At 51.3% G+C, this 15,199-nt stretch overlaps 3 protein-coding genes across 3 annotated transcripts; 2 read left to right on the top strand and 1 right to left on the bottom strand.

Annotated features, from left to right (window-relative positions):
• Positions 1–540: 540 nt before the first annotated feature.
• EsH8_II_000914 (uncharacterized protein) lies at positions 541–3,729 on the bottom strand (the record flags this gene model as incomplete). The annotated part of the gene is made up of 7 exons (XM_083264212.1): positions 541–1,248; positions 1,302–2,136; positions 2,193–2,691; positions 2,809–2,874; positions 2,993–3,112; positions 3,164–3,493; positions 3,555–3,729. The coding sequence occupies 7 exons, from the start codon at positions 3,727–3,729 to the stop codon at positions 541–543; spliced, it is 2,733 nt and encodes a 910-aa protein (XP_083121534.1).
• Positions 3,730–8,198: 4,469 nt separating this feature from the next.
• EsH8_II_000913 (FAD binding domain-containing protein) lies at positions 8,199–10,288 on the top strand (the record flags this gene model as incomplete). Its single annotated transcript, XM_083264211.1, has 4 exons — positions 8,199–8,247; positions 8,307–8,929; positions 8,985–9,278; positions 9,329–10,288. The coding sequence occupies 4 exons, from the start codon at positions 8,199–8,201 to the stop codon at positions 10,286–10,288; spliced, it is 1,926 nt and encodes a 641-aa protein (XP_083121533.1).
• Positions 10,289–12,521: 2,233 nt separating this feature from the next.
• On the top strand, positions 12,522–15,110 carry EsH8_II_000912 (uncharacterized protein; the record flags this gene model as incomplete). Its single annotated transcript, XM_083264210.1, has 3 exons — positions 12,522–12,566; positions 12,618–12,708; positions 12,763–15,110. 3 exons carry the CDS (start codon positions 12,522–12,524, stop codon positions 15,108–15,110), a joined length of 2,484 nt encoding a protein of 827 aa, XP_083121532.1.
• Between the last annotated feature and the right edge of the window lie 89 nt (positions 15,111–15,199).

Here is a 15,199-nt window from a genome sequence, read left to right as displayed (position 1 = left end):
TCCTCGGACCGACCATGTATCACGACTTGATGACTCACGAGTGACTTGTCAGAAACTGAAATGTCTAGATAATTCATTTGATTACCATTCATAGTTGACGCATGTGTTGATGAGAATTCTTTGGTGCATCCTGTATTTGTCACCATGCCATGTCACATACCAATTTTGTCCGCCTATAGTTGGTTCTCCGTGCAAACACGTGTTTTCCAGTCATGCATTCATACTTACGGAATTTTGTCGTACATTGCACCATCATCCACTGACACATACGGCACATGGCTGTTTCATGCCGTGTAATCTACATGTCCGCCGAAGTCAAACGCCGAAAGAGCCACTTCAAAGCTTATGTACACCGAGCTCTGAATCACTATGCACAGTGCCAAGTGCAAAGGGAATCTTCTTCCACCAAGACGTTTGCAATGACTTCTCTGTCCCCACTGGAAAAAAATGCTAGTATCCGGCCTTCGTGCAAGGTTCAAAAACGTGCCCACTCTCGCATGGTCGTCTTCGTGTAGTTAAACAGGTGGGAGTTGCAACCATTCAGTTGTTGTACCGTAGAGTCTCCAAGTTGACATCGTAGCCTTCGGGTATGAGATGAAGACCGCCGTAAGGATCCATGCCCTGGGCCAAATCTCCCGACGGTTCCCACTGCCGATCTCCCTGGCCGTGGGGCAATGGCTTGGCTGTATTGTCATGATCCAACCTTTCCCGATAAGCCTGCTCTCTCTCCACGATTACCTTGAAGAACTGCGCTATCTCGGCAATGGCAATTTGCTGGGCCTCAGAGCATCCAATAGTGTTGCAAAGAGACTGCGAATCGACGAGTTGCTTAGCAATGACAGAGTCAGGTTGACAGTACGTACGAATACGCAGGGCTCGGGCGTTGACTTTCATTGCATGAAGTAGGCCAGCAATCTCCAAGGGATTGCCTTGACGACGACCAAAAAATCGAAATTCGTCAATATGGAGATGAACGAGCTCAAGCTGTGTTTCCAAGTCGTACCGGAAGCCGACAACCCTTGGGCGACCCTTCTGGTTCCATCCATCTGCGATCTTTTTGAGCTTGTCTGGATTAAGACGGCCGTGGTTCAGTTCATTCGTAACATAGGTGTGCAAGGCATTACTGATATGAAACTCGAGTTCACAGTAAAGCAGACTTTGCTCGCGAGGGTCGAGGGAAATTGTAACTCGCTGGATTCTCGCCTCTCTCTCCATGTCTCGTGGTCTCCGGTGTGATTTGCTCTCGGTCTATCGGTATGTCAGTCAGCGAATCGAGACATGTAGACAAAGTAAGTGCCTACCATCTCCTTGGCGATTTTCTTGATGCTGTCAAGAAGACTGGGCTTCCTTGGCGAGCTGTCCTTCCGCTTGTGGTCGGGGGTATTATTCGGCCGCTCCAGCCATCCTTGTTCTCCAATCAAGGTCTTCCCAGCAATCTTTTGCATGGGTAGCTCTTTGTAGACGAAGTACGGTCTAAGAGGAGAGTATATCTGGCTAGCATCCACCATTGGTTGTCTGAGAGATTCCAGTCTACCTTTGTGTGGACTATGCTCCTGGGTAGTTCCTCTACCACCAGCCATGTCAGGAGCAAGTGTTGGAGCGTTCGAATCTTTCCAGCCGTTATCTGACCGACACAAAATTTTAGTATGCTGCGGTAAACCATTCTTATGAATTCGAAGAGGGCTGGGCTGATCTTCATTCTGGGAGTAGATGGAAGACGAATCTACTTGGTCGATTCTTGCTGGTGGATGGGCCCCGGGTGTACTGGGTGCGGCAGGAAACATAGCCGTGGCACCTTCTACAAGAGTTCCATACTGCCGGTTATCATCAACACTGATTGGAGTAGGTATGTGCTGCCGGCGACGTTCCGCAATATGCGATGACAAGGGGCCCTTTTTATCTTGAGGTGAACGAGGCATTAGCTCCGAGAAAGTTGTAGAACCGCTCTCGTAGCGCGTCCCATTGGTTTCCCGACTGTTCTGTGCTTGTGGATGATATCTATGGTCGTCGAATGTCTCGTGAGACCGAGATACGGCCTGAATTTCGGTCAAGTCGTTGCCTCGTACAGGCGACCTAGCACGAGTGACGTTGTGGGTGCGTCCGCGTCGAGAGGGCGATTCGCTCTTACTGGTAAATCTAGTAACATATGAACTGTGAGATGCGCGTTTTTTTTCTTTCGCATTTGCACTTACACATTTGTCAACTTCTCCATCTGATTTTCAGTCAGATTCAGGTTGATCTGAACAGATTTTTTCGGCTTGTGTCTCTGGGGTGAAGGTGACCGGTGCTTTTTGGGCGAAACTGGGATGAAATCACCCTGAATCGGGGTAGGAACCGCTATACCGTCCTTCGTTCCCTGCTTTTCCGAGTCCTGAGACATGATGAGAAGGCTGGCCGACGACGATATCGAGGTCATTGAAGTCGCGTCTTGAGCGTAGCGCTGCTTTAGGGTACGAGAACCCACGGATCGAGATGTCCGATGATTTCTTGAACCGATGAGATTTCCAATCCTTGAACGAAATGAATCCTCGCGAAATTTGGGTTCCTCGCGTTGCTCGATTTGTGGCGGCGAAGAGAGAGGTCTTTGGAAAACCAGGTCAGGAAATGGACCAACCAGTTCGGGGTCCTCGAATTGGCTTGTTCGAAGCTCTGCAATCCAAACTTCAATCCTAGAACGATAATGTGACGGGTCTAAGGATTGGTGAAATTCACGCTTAGCACGAGCTGGCGAGGAAAATTGCATAAGGGAAGGCCGATTTCCCAGAGGTACCTGCCTTGACGGGAAGGCAAACGCGATTGTTTACATACCTCGTTGTGGAAACGCAGTTTCTAGGTCAACTGAATCTCCAGCTGGCCATACAGCGGGATTCAATACTGTTTGTGTGAATACGTTGGTAAGCTGCAGCCAATTTGGGAGGGATGAAAAAGGACAGAAAGGGACACGGAGGGAACGGGATGAAGACAGGAGCATGCAGCCTATATAATTACATACCCTCAGGCAAAAACGCGTCGCTCTGCTGCTCTTTGATATCCTTATCCGATCTTGATAGATCACTGCTACGTCCGATACAAGACCTCGTTGGAAACGACGTTTCCTTCACAACGGCGTTATCTGCCGAGATTTTAGCTACAGTACACGGATAGGGCTTCCGAAATGACCTACGTTGACGAGCATACGTCGGCAGGTTTACACCAAGACCCCGGCTCGACGAATGGGACTCCGCTCCATCGTGAAAGCCAGAATTTGGCCGTCGGCTCACATGGCTGATCTGCACTTCGGGTCCTTGAACGTCGTTGAGTGCTTGAACGTCGCTGAGTGCTTGAACGTCGCTGAGTGCTTGAACGTCGCTGAGTGCTTGAACGTCGCTGAAAGACGCTTGAGATCCTGGTACACCGCAAAATCCTACCTGAGAACCCTCAATGGCAGAGCCTGGCAAAGAGTAATCACTAGGGACATACGCGTAGAATTCCGAGTAGGATGGCTGGCGCCGTGCTTGAATCTCGCTTGTCAGCGCCCGCGCCCGAGAGGTCAATCAACAGTAGGTGATGCCTACCCGACTTTGTGGCTTCTTGCCTTGAAGATGAGGTCGGCCGTGAAGATGCCCTGGAGTGAGACATCCTTTCGGAAGGGTTGTCTGAAGCCATCCCGCTGGAGCGGGACGCCCGTCCGACGTCACGAAGGACGGGTTGCTGCTTCGTGATTGTCAGCTCCCGGGCTTTCCCAAGCATGGCTACAGTAGCGACTTGTCGGCCTCGGTCATCACTGGGAGGGCCACAAGATTTAAGCAAGTTTGAGCCAGCCACTTTAGTCGAATGAATTGGGCTGCGAGGTCGTTCGAGCGATGGAGCATGCCGTGGTTTGTGGGTCTGGATTTCGACGACGCGGACAGGGTGTATCCTTGGCTGGCTTCTAACCAGCCATCGATAATCAGGAACATCACGCTTTCCGACAGTTTTGGAGAAGCTGTTAGATTCCTCCAACGGCACCGAGTAACAATCAACAGACCAGACAGCCTGAGAGTTTGCACGAAAATTTGTTGGCGCTTGTGATCCGTCGTTCTTAGCGGCGACCCCGCTGTGGCTTCGCACCATACTCTGGCAATACACGCGATCTGCCTCTGGTGGCTTCAAGTTAGTCTCGTCTTCTGCGGTACCGTCAAGTCCGAACCAATTGTTGGTTGTATGGAGATTCGGGTTGTATTCGCGCTTCGTCGCACCGCCATAGGCGATGCCCGGCAGCCAGGCGCTGTCAACACCCTGCGCACAAGGACTATGGCTCGACAAGTCAGGCTCAGAAATAGCGGTATTTAGCCCAAACCAGTCATGGGCCCGCTGAGACCTTGGTGTTCGCGTTTGCCTATACGATTCGACATCGACCTGCCGGTGAGGAATCGCATTTTTGTGGGTAACTGCTCGACCGTTTGGACGGGTTAACGCAGTAGGCGGTTCCGAAAAGACACGTCGATGATCCAGTCCGCCATCAAAACCGAGTTGAGGTGTGAATGGTCCGCGAAACTCCTAGGAAGCGCCCATCGAACCCTGAATTGCAGCATCTGCCAGCAAATTCCTTGCCTTTATGTCCGCGGTAGGCATCATTTCTTGGGACAACGAAGGCGGTAAAGGTTGGTTGTCAGCTATTAATGAGAACTTCCTGGCGAAGATTGCATGCGGCGTAATACAACCGTCTGGCAATGGTATTGGGTTCGTGTCGATGGACTCGCGTGATGACAAAACAGTATTTAAACCGATAATGCTGGCGAACCGACTGCGACGGTTGCTCTCGGGATGTCGTATTTCGGGGTCCCGAGTTTGCAATGTATCTCTTCTACCTTTCAGAGCGCGGAGAATAGAAATCGATTTTTTGATGACCATACTATTATTGGCCTGTACTCCATCAGGTCCGATGTTGACGTTGTAGTTGATTGCGTCCGCCCCTGGGCACGACGAGGCAGCTGGGACAATCTTTTCCTCCTTGACAAACTTTCCGGCCCGGTTGGTGCCAATCTGCCATTGCATTTCATGCAACTCTTTGGGGCTCGGACTGCGGAACGCGCAGGTGCCATTCTCACGGGTTGAAACGTACATGGTGTGGTCTATCACCCAGGCCTTACGACTACGTATGCAACTTGGTTCGTTTGAGCTTGTGCGAGTCGAAAGATAGTAATCGGACAGTCTGATGGGGTATCTATGCGGGTGTTTCTGGCGCCACTGTACAAGATTGACCGTCGGTCGTATAGACGTGGTGATAGTGGTCATGTGAGGTATATGCGGTAACTCAAAATCGGACTGCACAGGTATCATCAGATACTGGAAGTACAAATATTGACGAGGGGCAACTCACATGTCGGTTGAGATGGTCATGTTTCCAGCGTTGAAATTCGGCACCTGGATCATCCGAATATTGACAGTCGATTTCGATCAATTCATAAAGTACCCCGCCTGCTAGACCCAGGTTTTCATCTCCGAGATGTTCGCGAAGAACCAGGAATACCTAGCAGGCAGGACTGTTACTCAGATTTCCACAACAGGCAGATGCCTAATCAGTATTAGATGACGGGTGGCTTACAAGTTGGACGCCATCCCGGTATTGATAGTTCCGGGGGATATGGGCACAGTACCTTACAAGGACATTGCGACACTCTGTAATACCTCATTATTCTTGCAACCCCAAGCATGGCAAAGCTGAGAACTCACTTTCTTCATCATAGCCATTTCGAGATAGCGAGTTTTGGGCAAAACCGATTGTCATTTCAGCGAGCCCCTGTCGCCAGTTTTCACCTCCGACTTGGGGAACCGTCTGAGTAGATTCAACCCAAGTCTGAAGACTCAAGCGATTCCGCATCTTGAACTAAACGACGCGTGGATCATGTGGCGGCGACAGGAGGTAGTTATAATATGTGAACGACGAGTATGCCGGTACGGGCTGAGTAGCCTGGTATCGTACAGGGCGCGGTGTTTTATAGCTGCGAGCAAGAGAGCGATAACGTCCGAACAGTCAACAGGGGAATAGAGAAACGTGACGAAGAGTGGCAGAGTGGTTATAAATCCAGAGAAGCCGAGAGAACAGAGACACTGGGGGCTGTGAAGTTCTAAAGCTCGAAGGCCCCATATCAAGACTGATTTGGAGGGGAGGCAAGTGCCATCGAGACCACTTGGGTATCTTGGGGGTGTGCCTTCCTTCTACCTTCCACCCATACTCGGGCTCTTTGGAGACCAGGGCACGTTCGGAAGGTTTATTCTAGCAAATGCCTTCTTGATTCGGAATTGACGGCGAGCTCAGAATGTTGCTCAAGTTTCTCAATGCTATGCAGGTCACTTGACCAACATCCAATGTTTAAAGTGTTCTGCTTCAAGCCCTGCATTGAGATATAATACAACGGCTGCAAGCATTTGCAATGAGGAAGAGATGGCATAATAGAGGTATGACTGGCTCACTGTGCCGGCTTTGCCCATCGCATCTTCACTCGAAGTCAAGGTTGGGAATGGCAAGAACACAGGGGGCAAAAGGGGTATGCTGCTGACATGGGATAGGGAAGAAGGGGGTTCCGGACCACCTTGCGGCTTGGACAGATAGTTGCTCGGGGCAATAATAAACAGTCTAGATGGGACTGCCCTCAGTATGCTTCTATTGTTTGACGAGGCCCCGGTTTGAAGTCTGAGGCGGCAGATGGAGACCACAAGCGCATGTAAATAGTTGATGGACTTCTGATCTTCAGATGCGCCATTCAGCTGGAATTGGCGTCGTGCCAATGTGTTTGCACATGGACTTGGAAGTATACACTGCTTTCGATGTCAATGAATGGCGCTGATTGCATTCGGAAACACAGCACGTACCTTGGCTAACTTCCCTACTAGGTAGATCCCGTCTCGAATTATGTCTCTAGCGCGTTGGGAGCCACCATAGTGGGATGCAAAATATGCGACAGTGCCGCCTGGCAAGGATAGGTATCCAACCAATTTAGAGGTAATTGTGCGCAACTGTAGGGTATTTCACCTGACTTCGGGTGTTGGACAATGTTGGAGTTAGGGGGAAGACTGGTGGTAAGTTGACTTGTTTGCACACTTCGCGGGTTGTGATGGTGAAGAGGGTTCAGACGGGCACAGTATGGTTTCCTATGCGGCTCCAACTCAAATTCGTCCAGTTCAATCGTCCCTCCAGCTGGTGACAAACCTTGCACCATCAGACGCCAGCTGGGAGTCCTTGAATCGTCTGCACCCTCCATGAGAGTGACAAGGATGATCTACCGGTCCTCATCTCATGGTGTCACGTGAGCAGCCTTCATATTACATAAGGACCATGCCAATCTTCCGAATGGTGCACCACATAGGCAGTTTACACTTGTGTCCTGAATCATCAGGCGCCTGGTCATCGCATCCACCACTTTTGGTTAATGCTTCGGTTCGGTCGGGGGGTTGCAGCATCTTCCCCGCACTTCTCTTCTCCAACTTCCGAGACGGCAAGGGACAGCGGTACGTATCTTGGTCACTAGCGACCTCCTCTGGCACTCCCAGATGCCGTCTCCAACTGCCTTTTCCCTTCAATTAGCGAGGAAAGCAGAGGAGAATGGTAGATACATGACCCCACCACCAACTTGCCGACTTGACTTCCCGAGTCCTTTTTGACCGGGCTTTGCTACACCGGGCAGGGATAAGCAACCGGCCAAGTCTATGGAATACTTCACAGTGTTCAATTTCTTTCACTCGAAAGCGCCACACGAGCACCCCTCACCCTTCTCCATGACGCGCCTGTCCGTCCCCACGGGTCAAGTGAGCGGCATGGCCACTGCCCCAGGTCGACGCTTCTGACTGGCAGCTGAATTCCATCTTGGCGTCCCAAGGTGGAGATTTGGAGTTCCCGGGCTATGTTGCCGTTCTGCTTCCCGATGTCGATGCCGGTCTCTTGGTCCCCTTCGGACCAGTCTCACTGAATCGACCATCTCCCCGCCGTCCATCCCAACTACACCCCGATTTAGAAAATTGCACCAATCGGTCTATTACCATATATAATCTATCCATCGCCCCTTCTCTTCACTTTCCATCATCTCTCGAAGTCATTCTCTCCCCGATCCTTCTCAACCCCATTCCGTCATAGTAGCCCGCCCTCAAGAGTCCTGTGAGAGCCTCTTGCCTGTTGTACGGTCTTGCCTTTCTCTGCTACTTGGACTCAACTCCAACCTGTACTTTACTGGCATCATAATATGGAGGCGCAACCTGACCGCCAGCCGGGCTCGACCCATTACGATATTGGTAACGTTTTGTCCCTCTCACCGCCGTAGAACCCTACGCTAACATGTATATGTCCAAAGTCATTGTTGGCGCTGGGCCCGTGGGCCTAATGCTGTCGACCATTCTGGCCAGATGGGGTTACAAGATTAAGCACATTGACAATCGAGCTGAACCGACACCGACTGGAAGGGCGGATGGCATCCAGCCTCGTTCCTTGGATCTGCTTCGTAACATGGGTCTGAAGTCAGCCGTTATGGCACACAAACCTGCAAGGGTTTACGAAGTGGCTTTCTGGGACCCAGCCCAGTCTGGTAGTGGGATCGCCAGAACTGGCACTTGGGCAAGTTGCCCTAGCTTTATCGATGCCAGGTATCCCTTCACTACACTCCTGCATCAAGGTCACATCGAGCGAGTTTTCATCGATGACCTCAATAAGAACGGCGTTCAGGTTCAAAGACCATGGACCATCACGGGGTTTACTTCCAACGAGGCCGAAAACCCCGAGTACCCTGTTGAGGTCCGGTTAGAGCATGTCGATGGAACTGCCCAGGAGACGTTGCGTGCCAAGTACCTCTTCGGCGGCGAGGGCGCGCGCTCGTTCATCCGGAATCAACTGCAGATCGGTATCCAGCACAAAGATCCCATCTCTCACGTATGGGGTGTTATGGATGGTGTCGTCGAGACTGATTTCCCCGATATCAAGGTAAGCGACTTTATTGACACCCATCAAGTGAAGAACAGTAACTGATCGAACAAAGATGAAATGCACGATCCATAGCAAGCACGGCTCCATCATGGTTATCCCCCGCGAGGACAACATGGTACGCCTTTACATCCAGATTGCATCGTCGACCGACCCAGACTGGAATCCGCGTAAGACGGCAACGGAGCAAGATGTCCAAGAGTCGGCAAAGCGAATCCTTGAGCCATACTCCATCAAGTGGGAGAGGGTCGAATGGTACTCAGTATATCCCATTGGCCAGGGCATTTCGGATCGTTACACTCTCGACCAGCGGGTATTCCTTGGTGGCGATGCATGCCACACCCACAGCGTAAGTCGTATGCAAACTAGATGTTGCTGCTTTGCTAACCGCATTATCAGCCCAAAGCCGGCCAAGGAATGAACACGGCATTCTTGGACGCCCAGAATCTGGCTTGGAAGATCCATGCGGTGGAGGCTGGATTTGCACACCGCGATATCCTGAAGACCTACGAGACCGAGCGAAGGGACGTAGCTGAGACATTGCTCAACTTCGACAACAAGTACGCCAAGTTGTTCTCTCAAAGACCCCCAGCCGCAAGTGAAGTCGAGGCAGCCTCGAAGAAGACTGTCGCCAAGGACCAATCCGACAACGCGTTCATACAGACTTTCAAGGAGTCTTGTGAGTTTACAAGTGGTTACGGTGTAGCCTACAAGGCGAACGCTCTGAATTGGTCAGAGACACACCCTGCCAAATCATCTTTGATTAACCCCGAGGGCGTCAAACTTCGCACTGGACGCTTGTTCATCAATGCCGATGTGACGAGGGTTGTTGATGCCAACGTCGTCCACCTTGAGCAAGAAATACCTCTCAACGGTTCATTTCGTATCTTTGTGTTTGCGGGAAAGCCCTCGACCACGCGCAATGCCATCAAGGACTTTGCCAGCCACCTCAACAGCAAGCGGTCATTTTACACTGCGTATCTCAGAGAAGACTTGAGTAGCGTATCGCACCATGAAGCGCACAATCCCCACAGCTTGTTTTTCACGTTATGCACCATTTTTGCGGCCAGCAGAAGCAGCATCGAAATTTCTCGCGATTTGCCTGAGGTTCTGGGGCGATACCGCGAACATGTGTACGCAGACGACAGATGGGACCGACGAGTCCAAGATGCCAAGGCAGCCGCACATGCCAAGATGGGACTCGACGAGGAAAAGGGCGGTGTTGTTGTCGTGCGTCCAGATGGCTACGTTGGTTTGGTTGCGAAATTGGTGGAGGGCAGTGGCACGGTTGATGCGCTGAACGAGTATTTTGGTACGTTTTGTACCAAGAGGTTCGGGGAGACGCTGGCGCAACTGTAGTGTATCCGAGGAATGAGGCATGGTAGTTGGCAGCATAAGGGTTTCACAGCATTGGTATATACTGGATTTTATGAGACGGCGTCACGGAGCGAGACTCCTCTTGATGAGATAGAGATCGGGCGCACTGCGCCTGCAATTCCTAAGAAAGGTTCAATCTTGCTTTGATCCAAGCAAAAATGATGCGCCCCCCGGCCAATGTTTTCGTGTTTTCGGGGGTCTTGTTTTGCGCAGGACCATGGGCAGGTCCAACAGCAACGTTGTACAAACCCGAAGATGCAGCTCGTGCTTCTACCGGCGGTGAGAGGGACTGGGGAACATAGGATTAGACCAGCGACGAATTGTCATTACGGAAGGGTGGTTCGCTCCAGCTACCGATTTAAAGAAAAAAAGAGATGCGTTATGGCGGGGCGACCCCTGCAGGATACACCTGAGAAGGTACCTATGTACCTTAGCTCATTCCCTCCATGCTTCCTTAGACAGCCCGTTTGGAGCTGTCAAAAAACTGCAGGCGTTCTTTCCTAAACACCACCTGCCATTGTACCTGTCCCCCCCAACGGGGATTTCGCAACTTCCTACCATATCGTCCGCACCTTCCATTTCCTAGCGCGCAATTGTTTGACGTATCTTCCAGGCCTGCGATAAACTCTCACCGCCTAGAAGATCACGCATACTTCTTTTTGCGCGCAACAAACGGACGGTACCTCGCCATGCGCTTGTTTCCACCATCGATTTTCCCCAATCCACACCCGCTTCGACTTCCATCACGACTGCCTCGTCACAACGCGATACGAACTACTCGACTCAACAGCGCGCCCTGTCACAAGTTTGAGATTGAGAAGCCACAGAAGCACTGTAAATGCCCGTCATATTTTTTTTCTCTCGCTTCATTGCGCCTTTCATTCGCTCGTCTTTCTTTGCGCCGCATTACCTTTCTAGATACTCGTTGCTCAGTTCTGAGCCTCGCGACTCCCCAGCTAACAATCATGGTGTTACAGAGACCCCAGGACCGGCCTCGACGTCCTCTTTCGAAAATCGGATTCTTTCGATCATACGACGAGTTCCTCGCGAGCTACTCTCTTCGAGACCGACCTGCCCCCTTCGAGAAACCGCCGACGACGACGTTCGGGTACTCTTGGGAAGCCCACCCCACCAGCCCTTGCCTTCTGGTCAACCCGGGTCTCGACCCCCGCGATCCACTCGCATGCGGTGTTGCCCCTCGTCAATTGAAGACTTTCATCGGAAATCGATACAATTCACGATTCGGCCATCAACTGACTGACCAGAAAACCACCCCCTCATATGCCTGTGGGATCAAGGAAGCGACGAAAGACAAACCAAACGAACCAAGCAAGAGACCAACCAAGACGTTTGGCCAGCGGCAGAATATATTTAAACCCATCTACCCCAACGCGGTACAGATCCCAACACCGATCAATAATCCGAGACACAACCTCCGAGCGGGTAGTAATTTGTCGGTTGGGGTTGTCCAGAACGCAAATAAACAATCCTTTCATGAACCATTTGTTGGCCAACAATCAACGTCCAATACAGTTGGCCTCCGTACTTTTCGGTTTCGGAAAGCCTCACAAGCTGAATTCCCCAGGCGCGCAACGGCGTACAACTCTCTGGCATCAAAGGCAACCTGCATTGCCAGGTTCCACCGACCTAGAAGGGGCTCTTTCGTTCCTGTGCTAACCTCTTCAACCGTTGAAGCTTCCCTGGCCTCTAAGAGCTGTGGGCTAAAGGAATTCGATATCCGGCCGAAGGAGGAGAGAAAGCCACTGTTCGGCCCGGTCAGGTCTTCGGTCAACAGACCGGGAAACGTATTCTTTCGCACCAAAGGCTTCACTTCACCACCAAGGACAAATCTCGGGGTTCGTTTCACACAAAACACAAATTCGGCTCCAACCAGACTCTACCCTCGGCGCCAGCAACACCGGCTGGTGCTGTCCTCAAGTCATCCTTTCTTGAATGGAACACGGCCGTCGTCCCTCCCCACCAGCCGACGCTCGTTGAGTTGAATGAGACTTCGGGAACCACAAGCTTTGTAGTTCAAGGGTCTTGCTTCAGGACAATAACTATCCAACCAGCCGGACAGCAAGGACATCCACCATCTGCCGATCGAGGCTCGGCCTGCAATAGCATATCACGCAAGCGGCGGGCTGAAGACTCCGAGCTGGACTTGATCGTAGCGAATGCAGCGGAACAGACTCAGCGTGCACAAGGCCCGTTTATGAACATACAAGCTGCTACTGGTTCGGACTTAGACGAGCAAAACGTACGTTGCCGGCCAGCATTACCACAGAATCATACTAATAAGTTGTGATAGAGATCTCAGGGCCGCACGGCTTGGCTTACCAATATCATGACATCAGTCCGTGGTGCTGTTACCAAAGTCTCCCATAGTATTGCTGGTTACGGTGAGTTTGCTTGCGAAGTGTCTGGTTGTTGTCCAATTCTAATTAATGCCCCAGTGTATCCTCGCAATCACAACGTCGTCGAGCGGCACTTCTGTGACCAGCAAACCGGCAATATCGCCACCAAGCGCATCAAGTTGGAGCCCGGTAATGAATCTGCCGACGGAACAGCGCCTGCAGACCAGCCCACTCGAGTTGCCGACGAAGAAGCATTAAAGACCAATCTCACTTGGGTTGACGAGTCAACGAGAGTTGCCCACTGGCATCAAGTAGCTCCGTTGGTCCAGGTATTGAAGAGCATCAGCCGTCGGACCCAAAAGGGGCAATCTGGATCTAGAGCTGGGTCACCTGCATCTCGAATGGACGACGAATGCCGTTCGCGGCGCCTTTACTCTCTCGGTGCATACCTCAAGATATTCCAGCAAACTGCGTTCATCCTTGAGAGCATCTACTCTCATACTTTCTTGATGAAGTTGAAGGACACTTTCAAGTTTCCCCAGTTAGTTATGGACTATAAACTTAGCCCCGATGAGTATCTCGCCGTTAATGCGGCAAAACACTTTCTCGATGACATCCCCAAAGAATGTGCGCCTATCCTCATTGAGGCAGGGGTCACGTCTCGAACCCTCAAGGGCATCAGCACCGACTTGAGCGCGCTCGCCAATCGGAAGCCAATGCCTGGGCTTGTCCAACGAGCTGGATTTGTCGGCAAAGTGATGAAATTCTTTCGAGGTGGCGATAGCTTCGGCTTTGAAGCCTCCGATGACCCTGTGTCAAGCCTTGATTTGGAGATTCCCGGTAGCTTCCCGGATACGCAGATAAAACCCGAAAGTCAAGACGAGGAGGAAAAGCCTTCACAAGCAACTCCCGACGCAAGACTAGCGAGGATGCCCTCAAAGCCATTCATTCCCGTTACAACTACGGATGCTTACACCTTTGTCCGAGAACATTTGGCTGAGATGGCGACTAAAAGACGGACGGTGTACAAGGATGCACCTCTTGGAATGGCACCCGAGTACCTACTGCCCAAAGCGAGCCCCATCTCCATACTCCGGAGAGAGAGCCAATCACTTGTTGCATTGAAACGGCTTCAGAAAGCTCGAGGCATGAAGAAGGTGCAATTCGCGGCATCGGCAAAGTCATCATCACCATCGCCAGCCAAGTCCATCGGCTTTTTAAATAGAATATTTGGCCCTTCTACAGTTTTTGGCTCGCCCCTCCGACAACTTGAAGAGAATGGATCTCTGAGCGACGCGCAAACAGACGGATCACCTGATAGTCGCAATTCTCAAAAGCCAGATCAGGAAGCGAGTACAGAGCCAGAGACTGAGAACACTTCAGAGGATAGCGACGGGGAAACCGCCGCGGCTAGATGTCAACCCAGACTCGTGCAACATCTGAATGAATCCTTGAACGAGCTTGAAGCGAAGGGTTTCTTTGTGAAAGATGAATCACGGGAGTCGCCATCCTGTCCACCAAGCCCTCCGACACTGGCAGGTCTGACTATTTCGGATGACAAAGAAGAAGAGCTTGAGGATCTTTCTGCTGCTCTTCAGTTAATGCTAGATGTCGATGAGGCACGGCGACGGGCAGAGGAAGAAAGGAAGGCCAAGGCGGCAGAAGAAGAAAGACTGCGCAAAACTGGCGGGTTGCGCGCTCCTCGAAGACGTTTAATTACATCGTTGCCGGAGGTCTGGTCCCGGAAAGTATTGGAATCGTTGAGTGTGAGCCCCAACCAGGTCCTTACAACCACAGCCGAGAACGTCGAGCTCAGACGACACGACTTCCTCAAGGTTGTTCCGGAGACAGAGTGGCTCAACGACGAGATTGTTAATGGTGCACTGCAATGGGTCGATCGATATGTCAACGCAGCCGCAGGCATTACAGATATACGATCGCCAAAGAGGGTATGTTTAGCTATGGGATCATTCTTCTACAAAAGATTGGAGGACAATGGTGTTCAAGGCACTGAACGAGGTCTTCGGCGATATGGAGTTTCGAAGGCCAACTTCCTCGATCTAGAGACGATTCTAATGCCCATTTGCAAGAACAACCATTGGACATTGCTGGTCGTTCGGCCACAGAAGCGAACAGTATCGCACATGGACTCTTTCAATCCCAACGGGTCAGCAGCCCATACCAATAGAGCCTTGCAGTGGATCCATGCTTTCTTAGGAAACGATTACAAGACAAACGAGTGGAAGACAGTCCGTCACGAGGCTCCTAAGCAGACGAACGGTTATGACTGCGGTGTCTTCACCATCACCAACGGGATATGTCTAGCTCTCGGCCTAAACGCTATTGACACATACTCCGGCGAAGACTTACCAGTTCAGCGCCACAGAATCGCTGGCATGCTCCTGAACAAAGGATTCAGCGGCGAATTCGACCTTGTCGGCCTATAAAGTATCAAATATCATTTTCTAGGGCATACGACGAGCGATTTGGTCGCACCGAATCACCATGACTGGGCTTTTTGCATGCATTGAAGAAC

The sequence above is a fragment of the Colletotrichum jinshuiense genome, chromosome 2 (genome assembly GCF_051148585.1).
Source record: "Colletotrichum jinshuiense chromosome 2, complete sequence".
Taxonomy (NCBI): Eukaryota; Fungi; Ascomycota; class Sordariomycetes; order Glomerellales; family Glomerellaceae; genus Colletotrichum; species Colletotrichum jinshuiense.
The sequence above is the reverse complement of the archived record's forward strand: the minus strand, read 5'-3'. Positions and strand labels throughout refer to the sequence as shown.